This window comes from Rhinatrema bivittatum, chromosome 6 (assembly GCF_901001135.1).
Source record: "Rhinatrema bivittatum chromosome 6, aRhiBiv1.1, whole genome shotgun sequence".
Classification (NCBI taxonomy): domain Eukaryota; kingdom Metazoa; phylum Chordata; class Amphibia; order Gymnophiona; family Rhinatrematidae; genus Rhinatrema; species Rhinatrema bivittatum.
In genome coordinates, this window is record NC_042620.1 from 286,068,625 (window position 1) to 286,090,946 (window position 22,322).

The 22,322-nt window shown below is 47.9% G+C and overlaps 1 protein-coding gene across 1 annotated transcript in view; it reads left to right on the top strand.

Annotated features, from left to right (window-relative positions):
* Positions 1 to 22,322, top strand: part of LOC115094352 (zinc finger protein 530-like) — a 92,787-nt gene that overhangs the window by 33,411 nt on the left and 37,054 nt on the right. The window contains exons 7-8 of the mRNA XM_029607319.1: positions 12,517 to 12,630; positions 18,323 to 18,436. Of these exons, the coding sequence (XP_029463179.1) occupies positions 12,517 to 12,630; positions 18,323 to 18,436 (228 nt within the window). The remainder of the gene's footprint in view (positions 1 to 12,516; positions 12,631 to 18,322; positions 18,437 to 22,322) is intronic.

Sequence of the window (22,322 nt, forward strand, 5' to 3'; positions counted from 1 at the left end):
GCTTACCCACTGACCCCCGTTATACCTCAGCCCTGTTCTGGAAGGGCTATCTGACAGTAATTCTACTTAAGCTTTCTGTTGAGTCTGCCAGTTAGAGCCAACTGTTTCTGAGATGTGGGCATACTAACTCGGTAGTCATGGTTGTTGACACAGACTTAGATTTGATTCCGCTACTCGCTAGGGAAAAGTTCTGTGTCTGTCAGTTCTCTGCACCTAACTCCTGAGATACTCAGTCCTTGAGGTGAAAAACCCTGTAATCAAGGGCAGGTCTATCATTAGGCAAGGTAAGGCATCTGCCTCTGGTGGCAAAAAGCCTCTCAAAACACTCCTGCAGCTGCCTCATCCTGCATTCCAACCCAAGACGACAGCAGTGAGGTTTTAATGATGGGCCTGCTGTATGCTATATTTATATGGTGAAAGTGATGTTTTTACCTCAGAGGACTGTACTTTGTCCTTTTTCATGTAAAATCTTATTTTAAATGCATAATTTGTAAATGTGTGTGGTGGGGGGTGCAAGGCTAGTCACCCAATACGTTTGTAATGGCCTGGAGAGTGCATCATATGCAGACCCCCCACATTCACTTATCTGCCATTTGCCCAGGGAGCAGATATTGGGGAAGGGTGGGAGGTAGGTAGTAGGAATCCTGGGAATATGACAGGATTGCCAGAATTATCACTAACACTTTATCTGCCACTCATCTGGGAACCCTGACCCCTGCTTCCTCCTCTCATTTCCCTAGCATTTCAAATAGCCAAAAAAGCTAGACAAGGGGGATTCCTCACTTGTCCTCTTACTGATTTGACCTGCATTGCCTTCTGGGGGGGGGTGGGCGGGCACCATCTCTTTTCTCACTTCAGGTAGCAGATTGCTTTGGGCCACCCTCTCTGTATTCTTACATCTATGTCCATGGGCTAATAATGTAAAAATAGCTAAACTGGGTGAAACTGTAAGTCCATTTTCTTGTTTACCCCAGATCAGTCCAGACAAGTGGGTTTATGCATCCCTAACAGCAGATGGAGCCAGAGAACAAAAACTGAGGCACTGCTTACATAACAGAGTGCCACCTGCAGTCCCTCAATATTTCTCTGTCTTCAGCAGATGGTACATAAGAAATTGCCATGCTGGGTCAGACCAAGGGTCCATCAAGCCCAGCATCCTGTTTCCAACAGAGGCCAAACCAGGCCACAAGAACCTGGCAATTACCCAAACACTAAGAAGATCCCATGCTATTATTGCAATTAATAGCAGTGGCTGTTCCCTAAGTCAGCTTGATTAATAGCAGTTAATGGACTTCTCCTCCAAGAACTTATCCAAACCTTTTTTGAACCCAACTACACTAACTGCACTAACCACATCCTCTGGCAACAAATTCCAGAGCTTTATTGTGCTTTGAGTGAAAAAGAATTTTCTTCGATTAGTCTTAAATGTGCTACTTGCTAACTTCATGGAATGCCCCCTAGTCCTTCTATTACTCGAAAATGTAAATAACCAAGTCACATCTACTCGTTCAAGACCTCTCATGATCTTAAAGACCTCTATCATGTCCCCCCTCAGCCGTCTCTTCTCCAAGCTGAACAGGAGCTGTTCCATCCCCTTTATCATTTTGGTTGCCCTTTTCTGTACCTTCTCCATTGCAACTATATCTTTTTTGAGATGCGATGGAACCTGCAGCAGCATTCCTCACGGACGCAAGCTCAGACCTGGTGTGCACCTCAGCCAGAGGCATTGCCTCAGTAGTGGCAGCCAGAAGACAACTATGGCTACGGAATTGGTCTGCGGACGCGACATCTAAAGCGAATCTGACAAGAATGCCTTTTAAAGGATCCCTCTTGTTTGGAAGCGAATTGGAGAAGTTAGCCAGCAAATGGGGCGAATCCCCAGTGCCTCGGCTACCGGAAGATAGGAGTAAAAGATCTCAGCATCCCTCCCCCAGAAGAACCAAGGGCAGAGGATCACAGCGCTTTAGACCCTACAGGAACTCGCAGTTCAGGCACCTCGTCCCTCCGGAAGGTCCCAGCCCTTTCAGAACAGACAGACCAAGAGGGTAGCAGGCCTGGGGGCAGGCTCCAGCCGTGCTCCACAATGAGAATGGGTCGACCCATCCACAGGAAGTGGTCGACTTGCCCTCTTCTACCAAAGATGGGTGGAGATAATGTCAGACAAATGGGTTCTAAACATCATTCAAGAAGGTTACTCTCTGGAATTCCGCAGCATCCCTCGAGACAAATCTATGGCGTCACCCTGCCACTCCCATTCCAAGAGACTGGCAGTAGAAACCACTCTAACAAGACTACTCAGTCTGAAGGCAATAACTCCGGTTCCCACACCCCAACAAAATACGGGGCGCTATTCCATCTATTTTATTGTTCCCAAGAAGGAAGGATCTTTCCGGCCCATCTTGGATCTCAAGAACGTCAACCGTCATCTGTGGGTTCTACACTTCCGCATGGAAACTCTTCGCTCCGTAATAATGGCAGTACAACCGGGAGAGTTTCTAACTTCCCTGGACCTTTCCGAAACCTCCCTTCACATCCCAGTCCATCAGGATCACTGCTTCCTGCGCTTTGCAATACTGGGTCACCATTACCAGTTCCGAGCACTACCCTTCGGCCTAGCAACCGCCTCCCGAACCTTCACCAAAATCATGGTGGTCGTGGCGGCAACACTGGACGATTACCTTATCGTCCAGGTAAGGGTGTATCTTGATACACCCTTACCTGGACGATTGGTTAATCAGGGCAAAGTCTTCGGAAGAGAGCCGGCAGGTGACCAGCAGAGTCAAGAGCCTACTGCAGGAACTCGGTTGGGTCGTGAACATGGGCAAGAGCAGCCTGCAGCCCTCTCAATCGCTAGAGTACCTGGGCGCCTGTTTCGATACCAAACAGAACAAAGTCTTCCTCCCTCCCCTGAGGAGAAGGAAACTGATGGAACAATTGATGACCAATGCACGCCCCAAGGTATGGCACTATCTTCAAGTCCTCGGCCTCATGGCATCAATCCTGGAAAGTCGTCCCTTGGGCAAGGGCCCATATGCGACCACTCCAGCGCTCCTTACTGTCCCGATGGAACCCACTATCCCAGGACTACTCAATTCGCCTCCAACTACCAACAGAGGTACGTTCTCAGCTCCACTGGTGGCTACAGGAAGACCACCTAAGCAGAGGAGTAAGCCTATCCCCTACCAAACTGGATCTTGCTCACCATAGAAGCGAGCCTGCGAGGGTGGGGAGCCCACTGTCAGGAACTGACGGCCCAGGGACAATGGACCAAGGAAGAGGCGGAATGGAACATAAACTGCCTGGAAGCTCAAGCAGTCAGACTAGCATGCTTGCAATTCAGCCACAGACTCCGAGGCAAAGCAATTCGAGTAATGTCTGACAACACGACAACTGTTGCTTATATCAACCGACTGAGGAACCAAGAGCCAGCAGGTGTCTCTGGAGAGAGACCCTCTCATGGCATGGGTGGAGATAAACGTACAAGGGATCTCGGCCTCCCACATCGCAGGAAAAGACGTCTCAGCAGACTTCCTCAGCAGAGAGAGCCTGGACCCGGGGGAAATGGACGCTGTCGACCACAGCCTTCCAACTGATAGTAAATCGCTGGGGCCTCCCAGCCATGGACCTATTGGCCACCCATCTCAGTGCCCAAGTCCCCAGGTTTTTCAGCCGCAAACAAGAGCCAAAATCCCAAGCAATCTACGCTCTCGTCCAGACTTGGCCAGAGGAAGACTTCCACCATGGCTACTACTGGGCAGGGTCATCCGCAAGATAGAACATCACAGGGGATTAGTTTTACTAGTGGGCCCAGATTGGCCAAGATGACCATGGTACGCAGACATGCAAAGGTTCCTTGTGGGGAACCCTCTGTGCCTACCTCCACACAGGGACTTTCTCCAGCAGGGCTCGATTCTCCACAAAGATCTGTCTCGTTTCTCTTACAGTCTGGCCCTTGAGAGGACTCACCTGAAGAAGTGCGGTTACTCAAAGGCCGTGATTGACACCCTGCTCCAAGCGCAAATTCTCCACATCCCTGTCATACATACGGATCTGAAGAGTATTCAAAGCCTGGTGTGAGGATTGCGGGATTCTCCTGCAGACAGCCAAGATTCCCATGATTCTGGAGTTCCTAGAGGACGGTATGAAGAAGGGGTTGTCACTCAACTCCCTCAAGGTCCAAGAAGCCGCACTGGCCTGCTTCAGAGCAGAAGTAGACGGTATCCAGCTATCAACCCATCCGGACTTGTCCCGCTTTCTGAAAGGGGTTAAACAACTCCGACCACCCCTAAAGTGGCCGGTGCCTCTATGGAATCTCAATCTAGTATTAGACTTCTAGCTGGGGCTTCCTTCAGACCAACACGCGGTCTGTTACTACGCCTCTTATTGAAGATGGCATTCCTGGTGGCAGTATGTTCAGCTTGTCGCATCTCCGAACTACAGGCTCTATCCTGTTGGGAATCGTTCCTTTGGTTCACGTCTGGAGCCGTAAAACTGCGCACTGTCCCCTCCTTTCTTCCGAAAGTGGTTTCCAAGTTTCACTTGAACCAAACCATCTAGCTACCAGCTCCGGATGAACATAAGGACTCGCAAGACTCACGCCTTCTTCACCACCTGAATGTCGACAGACTCTTGGTGTGATACCTGGAAAGATCGGAACCGGTGCGCAAAATGGATCACTTGTTCATTTTTCACAGTGGGAAGAAACAAGGAGAAGCGGTCTCGCAGGCGACCGTAGCCCGCTGGATCAAAGAAGTAATCAAGGCAGCCTACATAGAGGCAGGAAAGCCCTTACCTCTACAGGTTAAGGCTCATTCTATGAAGGCCCAGGCAGTCTCTTGGGCAGAAACCAAGCTGCTGTCGCCCGCCGAGATCTATTGGGTGGTGACGTGGTCTTCCATACACACCTTCTCCAGGTTCTACCACCTGGATGTACAGGCCTTGGAAGACGCAGCCTTCGCAAGGGCAGTATTAAGTGGGCCATGGCTAGCCTCCCGCCCTGTCCGGGAGTAGCTTTTGTACATCCCATTGGTCCTGAGTCCATCTGGCTACATGCTAGGAAATGGAGAAATTACTTACCTGATAATTTCGTTTTTCTTAGTGTAGACATATGGACTCAGCATCCCGCCCACGGCTGCCCCAGAAAAGGAGAACCTCTGATAGCAAACCTCGAGACTAAGCAAATACGGGTAAGCCACGGCCTACCCCTAGTTCAAGACACCCACAGTTTGTCCGGTGTCAGTGTTAATTGATTGAGTGCACTGGCGGTCTCCAGTTTGGAAATTAGTTGAACCAGTTCAAGTTTTACTCGTTTAATCAAGTTATTTAAGCAAAAATATATCCACAATGGCTTTTCAAAGAAAATACTGAAGAGCTGAGGTTACTGCAGGGGTATATCTAGAGTGACATCAGCTTTGAAATCTGACTCAGTCTTCCATCTGCTAGCAGAAGAGCACAATACCCATTGGTCCTGAGTCCATCTGTCTACACTAAGGAAAACAAAATTATCAGGTAAGTAATTTCTCCATTTGCATGCCTACCAGCAGATGGAGGCAGAGAACAAAAACTTTGAGGGACTGCTACATATCTGAGAGTACAACCTGGAGTCCCTCAGGATTTCTCTGTCTCCAGCAGATGGTAGAGGTGCAAACCTGCAGTCTGACAAAAAAAAAGTTTTGTGTTAGCTGAAGGTCAGAGATTAGACTGAACCTAATGTGTTAGGTACCTTTGTGGTCCATCCTTCAGGTGGAGCCAGGCAACCGGGGGGGTTAATAACCCCTGTCTGTCTGTAGCCTGCTGCTTCTGGAGGCCCTGATAGCCAGGGGACTGGCTCCCTTGATGCCTCCGAGGTCTCCTCCCTCAAGCCGTTGTCCCCGGACAGGGAAGTATTCTTGTTTTATGTTAAGTTGGGAAAAAAAAAAATTGTGTAAAGCCAGGAGCTTTAGTCTCAGCGGTGGGGTGCTTTTTCAGCAGTGGGGGCTGTCGGCGCCAGTAACAGGTAGTGAGTTGGGAGCCTGCCTTTTCTTTCCTACCACCGGGGGAACCCAGGGTTTGGACGAGGTTTGCCACGCGCCATTCAGAGCGGTGTGGCCACACAGCTCAGCTTGCTGGCCATGTGTGCGGCCTGTTCTTTTTGATCGGTGTGTGCAGGTCTCATTTTTTCCCCTTAGCGCTGCCGCTTGTGCCTGAAGGTGAATAGCGCCGAAACTGTGTATGGCGCTGTGTAGGGCGTGCGGCCTCTAGTTTGCGATGCTCAATGCACATTCCCGCTGTATGAGCTGCGCATTGGGGAACATCTGCTAGTACAGCTGGTGAAAGAAGGGTCCCTAGGTCATTGGGGGGGCTGCGACTGCGGTCCCTGGGATATTGAATTCGACAGCTAGGCTGGTGGAGGATCACAGTCTAGAGGTCTGCGTCCACCAGGGATTCCCCTCCTAATCTTTCGCCTATGGATCAGGTGCCTGCGGAGGATCAGATTAGGGGAGGGGAGTCTGAGGGTAGTCTACCCCAGAGGTGGCAAACTCCAGTCCTCAAGAGCCACAAACAAGTCACGTTTTTAGGATAACCACAATGAATATGCATGAGAGAGTTTTGCATACATTGGAGGCAGAGCATGCAGATCTATCTCGTGTATATTCATTGTGGATATCCTGAAAACCTGGCCTGTTTGTGGCCCTCGAGGACCGGAGTTTGCCACCTGTGGTCTAACCGGTCAGAGTGCTGAGGATCCGGAGGAATTTTCTCCAGTGTTCCTGCTCCTTAATAATGCCTTTGTAGTGCGAAAGGCAATGGGGGGGAAGCATCCCAGAGAGAGGCATCCATGACACTCTGTTAAGAGACTGATGATGGTGGTGTCTTCAGGAGGCTCTGGGGATCTTTTAAGACATCTGAGTCTTGATCGCACAGGGACAGAGTGTGATCCCAGTGATTTGGGCAATTCTGATGACCCACCGGAGGATTCTGCAGACCCTCATGGCACAAACCTGGATGCGAATAAGGATTACCCTGATTCGGATGAAGAACCAGTGACTGAGGGGGATGACCTAGAATGGTCCGCCTGTTTAAGGAGGAGGAGTTGCATCCCCTCATTCCCCAGGTTTTGGAGAAGCTAGGGGTTAAGATAGCTTTGGAGGAGTTGGATAATGAAGGGGGTGAACCCAGACCTGGATGGCCTGCGTGGTCCGCCTAGTGTCTTCCCGCTGCCTAAGAAGATCCATAAGCTGGTAAACTGGGAATGGGACTTCTCGGAGGTGGGCTTGAAAGTCGGTCAGCAATGGCAAAGCTATACACGTTGATGGAAGAGACTCTGGATCTCCTAAGGATTTCAAAAGTGGATATGGCGGTGTTTGCCGTTACCAAAAAGACAATTCTTGTGGTGAGTTCAGCCGCTCTGAAGGATGTTCAGGACCGTAAATTGGAGATTCAGTTGAAGCTGATGTTTGAGGTTTCTGCCTTAAGCCTGAGGGTGGCAATTTGTGGCAGTATGATGCAGAGGGCCTGCCTATGCTGGGTTCAGAAAGCTCAGGAACAGTCTTCAACCGGGACATTTCAGTTCCACGGAGTCTGCACGGCAGGAAACTGGAGTGGCTTATGTGGCTAATGAGCTTGTATGACCTGGTGCATACTTCGGCCAGGAGCATGGTCTTGGCGGTGGTGGCAAGCAGACTTTTATGGTTGCTCAATTGGTTGGCTGACATGTGGTCCAAGTCTCAGTTGTGTAATCTCCCTTTTAAAGGAAGCCCTTGTTTGGGGAGGATTTGGATCAGTTGATGAAGACTTTGGGGGAGTCAAAAGGAAATAAGTTTCCTGAAGATAAGAGGGGCGGCAAGAAGATTTTCCCTCCCTGGTCCCATTTTCGGGATACACAGCAGTTTCGTTCAAGTAAGACTTCCTCAACTTCAGGGCCAAAGCAGTCTTAGGTACACAGCAGCCCTTTCAGGGTGCTCGCAGATCCTCTAGGAATGTTGCTGGTCAGGGGACTGGAGGAGGAAAGTCAACACAATGAAGCCAGGTGCACTCATTCCTCCGTGGAAGGGGTAGAGGGCAGGTTGCCCCTGGAGGAGGTAAGAGATGGCTATGCGTTAGAATTTTCGTGCCCTGTAAGGGAAGCCTTTCTAGAGTCCCACTGCTTGTCTGAAAGCAAATGGGAAGCAGTAAAGGGAACCTACAGAGGTTACAAAAGTTAGATGCCATAGTTCCAGTCCTGCTGTCTGAGTAGGGACAGGGGAGGTACTACATTTATTTCATATGCCAAAAAGGAGGGCTGTTTCTGGCCCATTCTAGATTTGCAAAAAATGAATGTAGCCTCACAGGTTCCGCATTTTCATATGGAGACGCGCTCAGTTATAGCAGCTGTCCGCAGAGGAGAGTTCTTGGTGTCATTGGACCCGACGGAGGCCTACTTCAGTATTCCCATTCAAAGGGATCATCAGAAGTTTCTATGGTTCATGGTGCTGGGTGAGCATTTTCAGTTTCGGGCTCTCCCCTTTGGATTGGCCACAGTGCCCCGAACCTTCACAAAAGTGATAGTGTTGGTAGCGGCAGTCTTGAGGCAAGAGGGGATTTTGATCCATTCATATCTGGACGATTGGCTCATTCAGGCAGAATTGGATGAGGAGTGCAGTCAATCCATCCAGTGAGTGATAAACAGATTGAGTTTACTGGGTTGAGTGATAAATACGGCACAGAATCATCTGGTGCTGACCCAATCATTGGAGTGTCTGGGAGAATGATTCGATATCCAGAAAGGCAGGGTGTTCTTGACCACACACAGAGTGTCAAAGTTGCAGGCACAGGTGAAGCATTGGCTGGTGCCAAAGGTCTGGGATTATTTGCAGGTCCTGAGCTTGCATGGCTTCCGCATTGGATTTCTTCCGTGGGCCTTTGCTCACATGCGACCTTTGCAGAGGGCGCTCTTGTCCAGATGGAATCCGTTGTCGGAGGAGTATCACCTACCTTTACAGTTTCTAGGAGAATCCAGGTCCAGTCTCTCATGGCTCTCCCGACACAACTTGGAAAAGGGAGTAGATCTGGAGGTCACGGATTGGATGGTAGTGACCACAGACGCCAGCCTCAAGGGTTGGGGGCGGTGTGTCAGAGGTGGTCTGCCCCAAGGTCTTTGGTCATCAGCAGAGGCGACCTGTTTGATCAATCGCCTGGAGACAAGGGTGGTTAGCAGGGCGCCCTGGAGGCTTTTCTACTTTGGGTCAAGGGCTGGATGGTGAGAATCTTTTCGGACAATGCAACAACGGTAGCATACATCAATCGTCAAAGGGGGATGAAGTCACAGGGTGACTCTGAAGGCTCAGAAGTTGGCATGGACAATAGGCAAGTGGACTTCCTCAGCAGACAGCAGCTAGACCCAGGGGAATGGGAGCTATCCCCGGAGGCCTGGGATTGCCTATGTGCCAGGTGGGGCGTAGCCTAGGTGGATTTACTGGCAACGAGGGCCAATGCGAAGGTGACGAGACTTTTCAGTCACAGAAGAGCAGCCGGGACGGAGGGGCTGGATGCTTTAGTGTGACTGTGGCCGACAGGAGTTCTCCTGTATGTGGTTCCTCCTTGGCCACTCATCTGTCGAGTCTTGTGGTGCATAGAGGCGCATCCAGGGAAGGTGGTTCTGATAGTGCCGGAGTGGCCATGTCGGCTATGGTTCGTGGATCTGGTGTATCTCGCGATAGATGGACCCCCTCGGGTTTACTTCAGCAAGATCCCATATTTTTGGATCGGGAAGATGGCTTTTGTCTCGCGTCTTGGGTTTTGAGAGGTGGCTGTTGTGCCTGAGGGGATATTTGGAACCAGTCATTTCCACTTTGCTTCAGGCTAGAAGGCCTTTTTACTTCGTTGACGTACGTCAGGGTCTGGAAGGTGTTTGAGGCTTGGTGTCTACAACAGCGGCTGGACCTCCTAACTATGGGCATTTCTCACATTTTGGATTTTTTTTGCAGCAGGGGTTGTTTAAGGGGCTAGCTTGTAGCTCACTCCGCAATCAGCTTTCAGTCTTGGGTTGCTTAGGGGCAAGTGGCAGGGGAAGTCTTTGACCTCCCATCCGGATGTCATACAGTTTCTGAAAGGAGTCAAGCATTTGCGGCCTCCGGTAAGAAAGTTTGTCTGGATCGGAACCTCAATATGGTGCTGCGAGCACTCTGTGGGATTCCTTTTGAGCCCTTAAGAGGAGCGTCGTTGAAGGATCTGACGTTGAAGGCTGTTTTTCTGGTAGCCATTTGTTCAGCCAGGTGGATTTCGGAGCTGCAGGCTCTTATTTTGCAGGGATCCTTTTCTGCATATTGATAAGTGTCGTTATGGACGGTTCCTCCTTTCATATGAATTAGACTGTGGAAAGTCCAGCCTTTCTGGAGTGGTCTAGGGAGTCTCCGCAGGAGACTGGTCTTCATCTTTTGGATGTGCATAGGACTCTGTTGCATTATCTTAAGGTCACTAACAGTTTCCGGCAGTCGGATCACCTCTTTGTGTTGTTCGGGGGAGCAAAGAAAGGAGCTAAAGCCTCAAAAGCCACAATTTCTCGTCGGTTGAAGGAAACCATTTCCTCTGCTTATATTTGTAAAGGTCGTGAAGTTGTGGTAGGTTTGTGAGCACATTCTACAAGGGTGCAGGCAGCCTCCTGGGCAGAGTGTCAGTTGGTGTCTCCTCAGGAGATATGTAGGGCAGCAGCGAGGTCAATGTTTCATACTTTCATCAAGCATTACTGATTGGATGTTCAGATGCAGGAAGATGCAACTTTTAGTGAGTGTTCTGCGCGGGTCTTTCGGAATCCCGCCCAGTCTAGGGGTGCCTTGGTATATCCCACTTGTCTGGACTGACCTGGGTATGAACAGGAAAGTAAAATCTGTTCTTACCTGCTAATTTTCGTTCCTGTAATACCACAGATTAGTCCAGAGACCCGCCCCTCTTTTGCTGCCGAAAGACTGAATGTCCTGGTACTAATTGCAGAACGTTTACAAGCTATGAATAAGATGATGAGTTTTGAGTTAAGTGGTTATCAGGGTTTTTTCTGGAAGTATGAAGTTCCAAGTTAGGGGGGTCCCAACCCTGAGTTTCCTGTTTGCCCTGAAAAAGGGAGATGCACTCTACTCTTTAGCTTGGGTACAAGTCAATACTGAGGGATTGCAGGTGGCATTCTGATATGTAGCAGTTCCTCAAAGTTTTTGTTCTCTGCCTCCATCTGCTGGTAGGGATGCAAAGCCACTTGTCTGGACTGATCTGTGGTATTACAGGAATGAAAATTAGCAGGTAAAAACAAATTTTCCTATTTTTGTGCCTATCTCCTGAGCCATCTGGTCCCTTCTGATGTATGGAAGACGGTAGTTTCCTTAGTTGTAATTGGTTACTGCACTGTGAGGCCAATGTAATACCATCGCTCAGGCAAGCGCACAGGTTAACCCGCGATTGGATGAGTGTTTTGGATCCGCGTCCATAACCCCTTATGCATACCCCTTTGCCGCTTCTGTTCATATGTTTATTTTGTCTCAGTTGTTACCCTGTTCGATGTAAACCGATCTGATATGGTTATTACCATGAAGTTCGGTATAGAAAAAGTGTTAAATAAATAAGGAGATTAGTGCATCCAAAATGCGCATCCACACCAGCGCATAACTAATAGTACTCATCACATGTAAATGCCATGTTTATGAGGCTATTAGCTATTACCCCCTTATATAAAAATTAAAAGTGCGCCCGATGTGCACATTTTTACCCTCAAAAATTAACAGCAGCCCCGAAGCTGGCTTAAAGTTTTGAGGAGCCCCAAACGTTAACAGAAAAGCAGAAAATACTGCTTTTCTGTAGTTCCTCCGAGTTAATGTGGCGATATTAAGTCAGAGGAACCAAAAAAAAAGGAGGAACGTAAAAAAATAAATAATCTTGCCGACGGTCAGGTTAGGAAAATGGACACTCATAAAATTGAGGGCTATAGAATGGAGGATTTTGCTTAGGGACCTCTGAATTTTGCATCCCCATGCTCCAAAGCTTTTAGCTGCAAACAGAGGCTGACTCCCACATACCTGCTAAACCCAACTTGCAAAGCTGAGTATCAGTGTTTTCATGGGCCTAGAAGTTCCTGAATGGAATCAGCTTTGTGCTTGATGAAAAACTTTTCAGCACAGACTTGGTGAATTTCATATCTTAGTGTTTAGCATAACCCCATAGTTTCAGGAAATGCAGGGCATGGATGTTCAATGTATTTTTCCTTTTCATTTGTGGGCTGCCTTTTTCATTTAAAAGGAAGCAGGGTACATGAGTCAGTTAACGTATGCCATGTCTATTTTTAAGCTGTATTACTTTTTCTGACCAGTCTGTTTTATAATATGGCAGCTATAGAGTCATGTCAAACAGAGCCAAGCCTGCAGCAGCATTGTGGGAAGTTTGGTTATAAGGAAAGCATGATCAAGACAGGACGAATGGAAATTTCCTGGTTTTAATTTCAGCAAATGAGCTTGCTGAGTTGACGTTTTGTTTCAAATGTTTCTTTCCTGTTTAAAACTTTCCTGTTTGGTATTGCAGGCTGCCCATTTGTTAGCCCTGGCATTGCATTAGGCATAAAACAAGAGGATGAGCTGTGCCTCAGGAACCATCCCAACCCGGGAGGAAGAGACCCTATGGGCAATCCCAATCCATGTGAGTAAACAATGTAGCATTTGTGAGTTTCAGATCTACTAAAATTGGTGCAGCTTGCTGCCACTGAGAAAGCTTCCTCAGCTGGGATGATCAGAGCTGGGGATGTGTGCATGTGAAGGCACCGAGCATGTGATGATCGGAGTAGTGACATAGAGGACACTGGGCTTGTGGTGATTAGACTTTCAGAAAAAGGCTTAAGACGTGGTTGTTTAAACAAGCCTTTACAGACACAAACTGAACCGCAATTCAACAACCACAATCAGATATTCCTAGAACATTGTAAATAATTGCTCTCTATGTTAAATTCCTTTAGACTTTCCTCCTCCCAGTTTTGTATCTCCCCTGTTTTATTGTAACTTCAGAGTTTTTTCTTTTCACTTGCCACAGTTTGCTAATTTATTTATTTATTTTTTCACCCCCCCTGTTAAATGTAAACTGGCATGATGAGATGTTTATCTTGAAGGCCGGTATAGAAAAGTGCTAAATAAATAAATAAAATAATAGACTGGAGGGGTGTGAGATATAAGGGCCTAAGCCTGTGATGATCAGAGCTGGAGGAGTTTGTGACAAGGGACTGTTGAGACTGGAGGGATTGTACCCATAGTGAGCACCAAGCCTGTTGTGGTCAGGAAATTTACAAGTGAAAATGCCTTCTGTGAAATGTATTGACACATTACTAATGAAATCTTACTCCCCTAGGAGAAGCAATTGTGTAAAAGTAAATGTTTAGTTGATACAGGGTGTGCATTATTGCTTGCCTTGTGAACTTGTAAAATTACACACGTTTTAGTGTTTTCAGCACCATATGCAGGATGCTTGTCATTCACTGCCCTTATCAGTTTTTAAAATCATGTTTTTATCTTGAGATTGATGAGGTTATATTAGACGCTCACTGAGTTGTCAACCACCTGTAAATTTGTGGGCAGGCCATTAAAAAAAAATGATAGGACATGGACCCGTCCATAAAGTTAGCAAATTCCTTGCAGCCAATCTCAATTCCTAGAGTGTTTTCTGCAGTTAAAACACACCTAGGAGGAGATGCTACCACTGCTTATCCAGTCCAAAAACCATTGCTATCGTGGATGGCAAGGGCTCGGTCTGGGCCTTGGCTGAGAAGCCGCTACTAGTGGGACTTGTGCCCAGGCACCACAGCCTGGAGCTGCCCAGTTTCTGTAGAAGTGTGCTGAGAGGCAAGTGACAGAACTGCAGGCAGACAAGAGGAGAGAGAATTGGGAGAGATGTAAGGAGAAGGAATAGGATGAAAGAGCATGGGAGAGAAGGAGCTGGGGAGACCTGGTAAGGAGGGAGGGACATTGTTCCAAGTTCACTAAGGGGATTCCCATGTCCTGACATCTTTGAAGAGGACTCACCCACCACAGCTGCATTTAAGATGGTGGTGCCCGTAGATGGAGAGTTTATGGCAAGGGGTTTTCTCCTTCTCCTCCCCCTGGAAAGCAGAAAGAAACGGAGGAATTCCCCAGTTTTTGGGTACCTTCAGAATCTAACATTCAAGACACGTGCCTGTGCTACCTATGCATAAATCTAGCCCTGCCATCCACTCCTACCGTTGGTCATGGTCCTGATCAGGGAGTCTCTGGTCAGTGTAAAAAAAAAAAAAAATGTAAATAAATGTAATTTGAGTTGTCAGCAAAAAAAGAAAAATTGACTACAAAAATGTTTCAGCTGCCACCCCTAGGTAGCATTTTACATCAAGTTGAAGCAGGCAGTGCTCCTTGAGCATATACAGCACAGTGATAGTCTGGTAAACAGCTGTGATATCACTTAGGGTAAGCAGGTGCATGTGACTAAGTTACTCATGGGGGAATTCTGCGCAAAAACACTTAAAATTCTGAAAAGTTTATATTGGTCAAAATAACACTATTTACATGAGTCTTTAAGTAATTACATTTTAAATTAATACAGAAAAAAGTTATTACTTAAAGATGCAGAATTTTAAATATTTTGAGCGGAATTTCCCTAGAAATTCACTGTAAGAGTGTTCCTTCCACTCGCTTTCCCTACTCCCCTGGCCACTTTGCCCTCTCAGGCCCTAACTCCTCCACCTACCAGTATCTCTCTCCTCCACCTCTAGGCTCAACCCCTTCCACTCTATTGCCAGTCCCAGAGTTTGATCCAGTTCTCAGCACTACCCATACACTTACACATCCCCTCATACAGGGCCTTCTCTCTTGCATACACACCCACACAAGCTCCCTTTCTCTCTCACACGGGCTACCTATGTCTCTCTCTCATGCACCCCTTCACACAGGCTCTGTCTCACACATACCCAGGCTAGCACCCTCACATACACACGATCCCTTTTTCATACACACCAGCTCTCAATCTCTTACACACATACACACTCCTTCACAATCTCCTCATATAGGCTCTCTCTCTCTGAAACTCACACAGAAGCATTCCCCCCCCCCCCCCGCTCTTACCTCCCATGTGCTCTCAAACCCTCCTGCTCTCTCACCTCCCCTCATATAGGCTCCCTCTCTGAAACCCACACTCAAGCATTCCCCCCCCACTCTTACCTCCCATGCTTTCTCACACCCTCCTGCTCTCTCTCTCACACACACACACATTCTCTTTCACCTGGGCCTTCCATCTTCGCCACAAATGGCACGCCGGGGCCTTCATCTTTGCCACGAACGGAGCCACGGGACTCGCTCCGTTTGCGGCATGCCAGGGTCTCCTCTGCTATTTTCTGCGCAGAATTTGGCAATTAGTAGTAGTGGAGCGCAGAATTTGGCAATTCTGCGCTCCGCAGTAGTGCAGAATTCCCCCAGGACTACTAAGTGTACTACTACTATTATTTCTAAAGCACTACTAAACATACAGTGTGTCATATAGATACACATAAGAGGCAGTGTCTGCTCCATGGGGCTTACAGTCTAGACAAAATAGACAGACATAACAAGAGTCTATGGGAAGAGTATTTATTGTAGACTAGTGGTTAGGATTTTAAAACAGCCTCAGAAAGGTAAGTTTTTAGACTAGATTTGATGTGGATAGAGAAGGGAGTATGACCTACAGACTCATGAAGTCTATTCCCAGCATATGATGCAGGAAAACAGGGAGTTGCTGGTGGAAGAAGAGTACAGATAAGAGCAATATGCCCAATGAACATGCTTCATGAGAAATTGTAGGGAGAGAGGAGAGAAACTAGGTAACGAGTAGTAGAGTGAATACATATGTAGACAAGTAAGAAGCTTAAATTGCATGTAGAAGCAGATAACTAGCCAATGTAGTGACTTCAGAGGAGGGGTTGCATCAGGGGTGAGCAAATGTTTTAGGGCAGGGCCACACCAGTAACTGGGTAAGGGATCGCCACAGCGCTCTAGTCAAGGAGCCTATGTGAAATGCAGTTCCAGCATGCAGTTTACTGTACCTAGATGGTCACTTCGTACCATAACAAGATAAGACCAAATAAGTAATGCTGCCTTCTGTAGCTGCATGCATGAGCTGGGATCAGCCACCACCCCTTGAACACACTAAATAGGGGGGCCACTTGTTCCCCATTTTCTAAGTATATTCACAGCAGTTGCCCTTTACATTTATTTTATTTATTTATTTGAGGTTCTTTATATACCGCCATTCGTTTAGTAACATCATGTCGGTTAACATTCAACAAAATTTTAGCAGTAGCGCTGGAACAGATAGAAGTTAGCAAATATATATAAATATATAATTATAAAATTATAAAATATATAATTATAAAAATTATAACAATGTATAAAATTATAACAGTGTATAAAAGATTATACATGCTTTTCTTTACAACCCAATGAATAAACAGCAATCAGATCACCTTTAAAAATCATCTGCCTTGAAGTCACATTCACATCCTACTTAATAATTGTCAGTACTTAGTCTCTGCTCTGTGTAATACAGCAGCCATGCACATCTGTGCCTTGTGTGCAAAAATGACTGCCTTGGCTGGTGCTAGAGCCAGCCGTGGGTCACAGTACAGGAGCAGAGCAGCAGCTGCACCAACACTGGCCAGATGATGTCAAAGGCCCGAAATGACACACTGATGCGTGTGACATCAGTCTGTTGCTGAAGATGGTGAGCCAGGCATTGGTAGGCTGGAAAAAATGACGTTCATGTTAAGTGGACTGGGAAAAAAGGGGGAGTCAGGCCAGTTCTAGCTCACAGGCCATAATTTCCTACCCTTGGGTTACAAGGTAATAGAAAAGTTGGAGAAAGTTGCACAACTGAATTTTGAATAGATTGTGAGGCCTGCAAAGAGCAGTTGCAGTAACCTAAGTGAAAGGTGATAAGAGAATGGATGAGCATTTTGCTAGCATGCTAAGATGGGAAGGGATGGATATTAGAGATGTTAGAGAGTAAGAAACATGTTCGAGGAGTATGTTGGATGTGTGTAGAAGAGGAGGGAAGCATCAGTGATGACCCCAAGGTTATGGTCTGAGGGAACCAGGAAAATGAATATGCTATCCATAGCTGGAAAAAGAGGGAAGAGCATAAGTGGGTTGTGGGGGAGACAAGTTCCATCTTGGGTCATGTTAAGATTTTAAGGTGGCACTGGGACATTCAGGTAGTTATGTCAAACAAGCAGGCTGAGATTTGGGACTGAATTCTTGGTTAAATATCTGCTGTAGTAGAGAGGTGGATCTAGAAGTCATCAGCATAAAAAAGGTACTGAAAGCCATGGGAGGTGATCCAGAGCATCGAGGGAAGATATGTAGAGAAGAATGCTCAGGACTGAACCTGGATGCATGCAGGTAGCAGAATAGTGGTGGAGCAAGAACTGCTAGAGACTACAGTAAAAATATAATGGGAGAGATCAGAAGAAAAACAAGATAGAGCTGAGTCCTGAAATCCAATTGAGAACAGTGTGTCATGGGATAGACTGAGAACAACTGTGTCAAAAGCAGCAGATAGGTCAAGGAAGAGGAGTATCAAGTAAAGGTCCTTGGCCATGAAAACGTCACTAGAAACTTTGGTAAGAGCAGTTTCTGAGGAACGTTGAGGGCAAAAAAATTGGATCAAATCTAGAATGACTTGAAATGAAAAAGTCAAGATAGTGGAAGTGAAAAGCTCTTTCAAGTAGTTTGAATGCAAGAAGGGAGGAAGGAAATGGAACAATAGCAGAGCAAGTAGGAGTCTGAAGATTTTTTGAAGAGCAGCATGTTTATTTTTATTTTTTATTTTTTATATACCGAGGTTCTTATAGAGACTACAAATCACTCCGGTTTACATATAACAATAAACTGCCCAACAGAGATAAGGGGCTTTACATAGAACAGTGGCACATATGTAACAATATAACTGGATGACAATATAACATAATGATAATAAATATTATAGATTAACATTGTAATTAATAAAATTGTGTAATATAATCTGTATAATTTAACTATTTAACTTGGATATAGTGACATATTAACCATGTTTACAGCATGTTTGAAGGAAAAGAGGTTAGTCTCAGTGGCAAGTGATTAAGAATGTGATGGAGGGTATGGTTACAGGGGAATAGGTTCAGAATAGGGAATTGGAGGGTCGGAGAAACAAGTGAATTTGGAGGAGAAGAGAAGATGGGCATAAGATGTAAATGAGAGCAAGTGTGTAGAGAACTGTTTTCCTTTTCTGGGTTCAGTCATTACAGCATAGCTGTAAATTCTGCCCCCATAATATCTAGCAAATAATGTCTACATCTTTTTCATAGGCTATCCCAGCATCAATCAGAATCTTTTCTTGCGCATTAAACAAGTACAAGAGCCATATTTCCGAGAGCAGCCCCTCTCGGAAGGAAACAGGAGTCTTTATTGTCCCTCCTTTGGTAAGTGTATTCTATTTTCAAAGAGGTTTCTTTATTCCTAATGTTCTTTTTTTTTTTAGTTGTATATATTTTTAAAAAGTACTTTAAATAAAGAGATTCTGGAATCTGAATTCAGAAAATATTTCAAACACACTCTGCTATCCCTAGGCCAACTATTGAATATGTCTCACAATCCTCACCTATCTGTCTCCTGAGCCAAGGAAGCTGTTTTTCAGTTTCATACTTACCTTGTAGCAAAGCTTGGTATTATAGTATTTGCCATGCCTTTTTTCTTATCTTTGGTTCTGTCATTTCTCTCCTGGCAGACTGCCCACAGAGGAGCCCATATGCAGAGCCCCTAGTTCTCCTAGGACAAGCAGGATGGTAGTCCTCACATGTGGGTGACATGATCCGATGGAGCCCGGTACGGAAAACATTTGTCAGAGTTTCTAGAAACTTTGTCTGGCAGACTGAGCATGCCCAGCCTGCTGCTATCCGCGGGTCCACGCGAAATCCCCCTTCGGTCTCTTCTTTTCTGCAGAGCAGTAGCCTTGCGGTGGTGGAGCTCCAACTCCTTGAAATTGTGTTCAATTTTTTCAGGTGTTTTTTCTGCATCGGGTCCCCCTTCGTGATCGGAATCCCTCTATTTCGGTAGGTACCCTTGTTTTCAGTCTTTTGGTCATTCTTCGCGGTCAATTCCCAACTCTTGCACCATGATGCCTGTTGGCCATTGGCTGCGCACTGGCCTCCTTTTTTGATGGTGGCGTCAGGTTTTCGACTGTGCCCGCGGACCATTTCCATCATGGATCCACATGTAGTCTGTATCCTCTGCATTGGAGGCCTTGCACGATGTCCGAAGGTGTTGTTTGTGTGACCAAATGACACCCAAAGGGCGTCAAGCATTTCTAGATAATATGGAGAAGCTCTTCGGGTCTCTGAAACCTTCCACTCCTGCTTCGGTGTCCTTGATGCCCAAGGATTGCGGGGAACCATCTGTCTCTTCCTCTGGCAGTCCCACTATCCAGTATTCCTAAGGATCAGGGAGAGGGAGATCGATTCTCGGTGGTCTCTCCCCTCCCGCAGACCTCGGGGTCGTCGTCCTTAGCACCAGGGAAAGACCGAGCGCCAGAAGACCAGGAAGCATAGACAGCGGTCACTGTCTTGACACAGTTCCGGTTCCAGAGCAGCACCGGCCACCGGAGGCCCCATCCTCCAGTGCCCCCAGTAGCCCAAGGCGTTCCCCACTGACTATGGTGCAGGGTGCCGTTTCACCTCGAGGACCCGAGGATGTGCCGGCGAAGCCTCATCCCCCTCCATCAGTCCTGACCACGCATGACTTCCAGGAGGAGCTGGACCGCAGGGTGCAGTTGGCTGTGATCAAAGTACTCCAGAGCGTTGAGCGGCCGGCACCACCGGTGCCCGAGCCCCCACCATCAATGCTCACACTCTGGACATCCTTCTTGGCGCCCTACCAACGCAACCAGTGTCCGAGAGGCCCTCGATGCCTCCTCGGCCACCGATGCCCTCCACGTAGTGATCCCAATTCCCGGGTCCAACAAGGAGGAAGAGGCCTCTGGAACCGGGCACCCTTGCCCGCGGTTCTCCAGACCGCTGCCGGTTCCCCCCGGCTTACCGCAGCCAATGCCGGGGGTTCCATCAATGTCGTTGGGGCGCCCGGGCCTCAGTGGGGAGGAGAGTCCTTATGACCCATGGGGCGATGACTCTTCGGACTCATCCTTGGAGTTCTCTGACGATCCCCTCTTGGAGTCTTCCCTGCCGGAGGAGCGGCGTTGATATCCGCCTGAAGACCTGTTTTACGAGCTTTGTAAAGGCAATGACAGAGGCCATCCCCTTCCAGTTCCTGTTGGAGGAGGATACCAGTCATAGGATCCTGGAGGTCCTCCAGTTCATCAATGCTCCCAAGAAATCGTAGCAGTGCCTATCCACGACATCTTTAAGGAGCGTCTCCTCTGTACGTGGGAAGGGCCAATGTCTGTGTCCCCAGTCAACAGGAAGACCGATGCCACCTATTTCATGCAGTAGGCCGTGGGCTTTGAACAGTGGCACCTCCCCCCACCAATTGGCGGTCGTGGAGTCTGCCCTAAAGAAAGCTAAACGTTCCTGGACGCACGCTTCTGCCTCTCCAGGGCGCAAACACAGGGAACTCTGGCATAGGGAGGAAAATATTTCAGGATGCCATGCTGGTGGCCCGCATTGTACCAGCTGTACATGACCCAATATAACCGCAATCTGTGAAAACGAGTCCAAGACTTTGCGGAGGGCAATCTCTTGCAGCCATTGCTGCGCTGGGCCTTGAAGCGGGTAAGCATGAGGTGAGATCCACCTATGACTTGTTCGAAACTGCAGCCTTCTTGGCCGCCGGAGGCATTGGCGCCAGAAGGCTGGCTTGGCTTCGAGCCTCGGGACTCCAGCCGGAGGTTCAAGACAGGCTCGCAGATTTTCCCTGTATAGGCAAGAACCTGTTTTGGGACAAGTTGAAGGAGGTCATGGCGCAGCTGAAGGATCAGCATGATACTCTTCAGCACCTCTCCGCCAGCTTCTCAGAAGGCCATTCCTCCGCCAGGAAGACCTTCAAGGCCGGGCTCTTGCAAGCCTCTTTACCGGCCGAGGAAATACTATCCTCCAGCCGCCCATGCTCGCCCACCTCGGACCAGTTCCAGGGGTCGTGGCTGGCAGCAGCGGGCTCAGAGGACCCAACCAGCCCCCCAGCAGGCTCCATCTGCAGGCTTTTCAGTGGCAGCGAGGGGGCATGAGCCAGACGCCGGTTCCCCCAGGCAGTCGATCCCCCGGTCGGTGGCAGGCTCCTTTGCTTTGCCTGCCATTGGGAAGCGATCACTTCGGACCGTTGTGTCCTCTCCATTGTCCACCAGGTCTACCACCTGAACTTCAGCAGGCTGCCAGAGACCACTCCCCCCATGTCCATCCTGGGGTTAACCTGCCCATCAGGTCATCCTTCATTCTGAACTTTCTGCCTTTCTAGCAGCGGGCACAGTAGAACCGGTCCCCCGCGAGCAGTGGGGCCACTGCTTCTACTCGAGGTACTTCCTCATTCCAAAGAGGAACGGCAGCTTGCTTACCATTCTCAGTCTCAGGGTGTTAAGCAGGTTTCTCATAAAAGAAAAATTCAAAATGGTTTCTCTGGGCACGCTGATCTTGCTCCTCCAAAGAGGAGACTGGCTTTTCTCCCTCGACTTAAAGGAGGCTTACGCCTATATGGCAATTGTCCCCAACCACAGGAAGTACCTCTGCTTCCTGGTGGGGACAGCACGTTTTCAGTACAAAGTGCTGCCCTTTGGGCTGGCATCAGCCCCACGCGTCTTCAGTAAATGCTTGGTGGTGGTGGCTGCCTACCTCAGGCGTCGCTCGATCCATGTCTTTCCATACCTGGACGATTGGCTAGTCCGGAGCAACTTCCGCTCTGGGGCCTTGCATGCACTAGCTCTGAATGTTCAGACCTTGCAGACGTTGGGTTTGTTATCAACTTCCCCAAGTCTCATTTCTGTCCGTCTCCACAGCTAGACTTGATAGGCGCCAGATTGGACACGGCACAGGCAAAGGCCTTCCTGCCCAAGGTCCGGGCGGCCGCCCTCTCCTTGCTGGTTACCCTAGTTCTCAACAGCAAGAGGGTGCCAGCCCGCTTACTGTTGATTCTGTTGTATTTATTTAGAATTTCTTCTATCGTGCAACTTCACAATACATGTCCAGTGCGGGTTAGAGAATTACATCCATAAAATCATCACAGTGTAACATTAAATAAACACAGCACTATCTTTTAACCTACAAAAAATTCAGTGATTGTATAATCATATTTCAAGTAAAAGTTTCTTCAGAAAACATTGTTTTAGTACATTTTCTAAACAACTTTAAATCCTGCTGCTTGCACAGC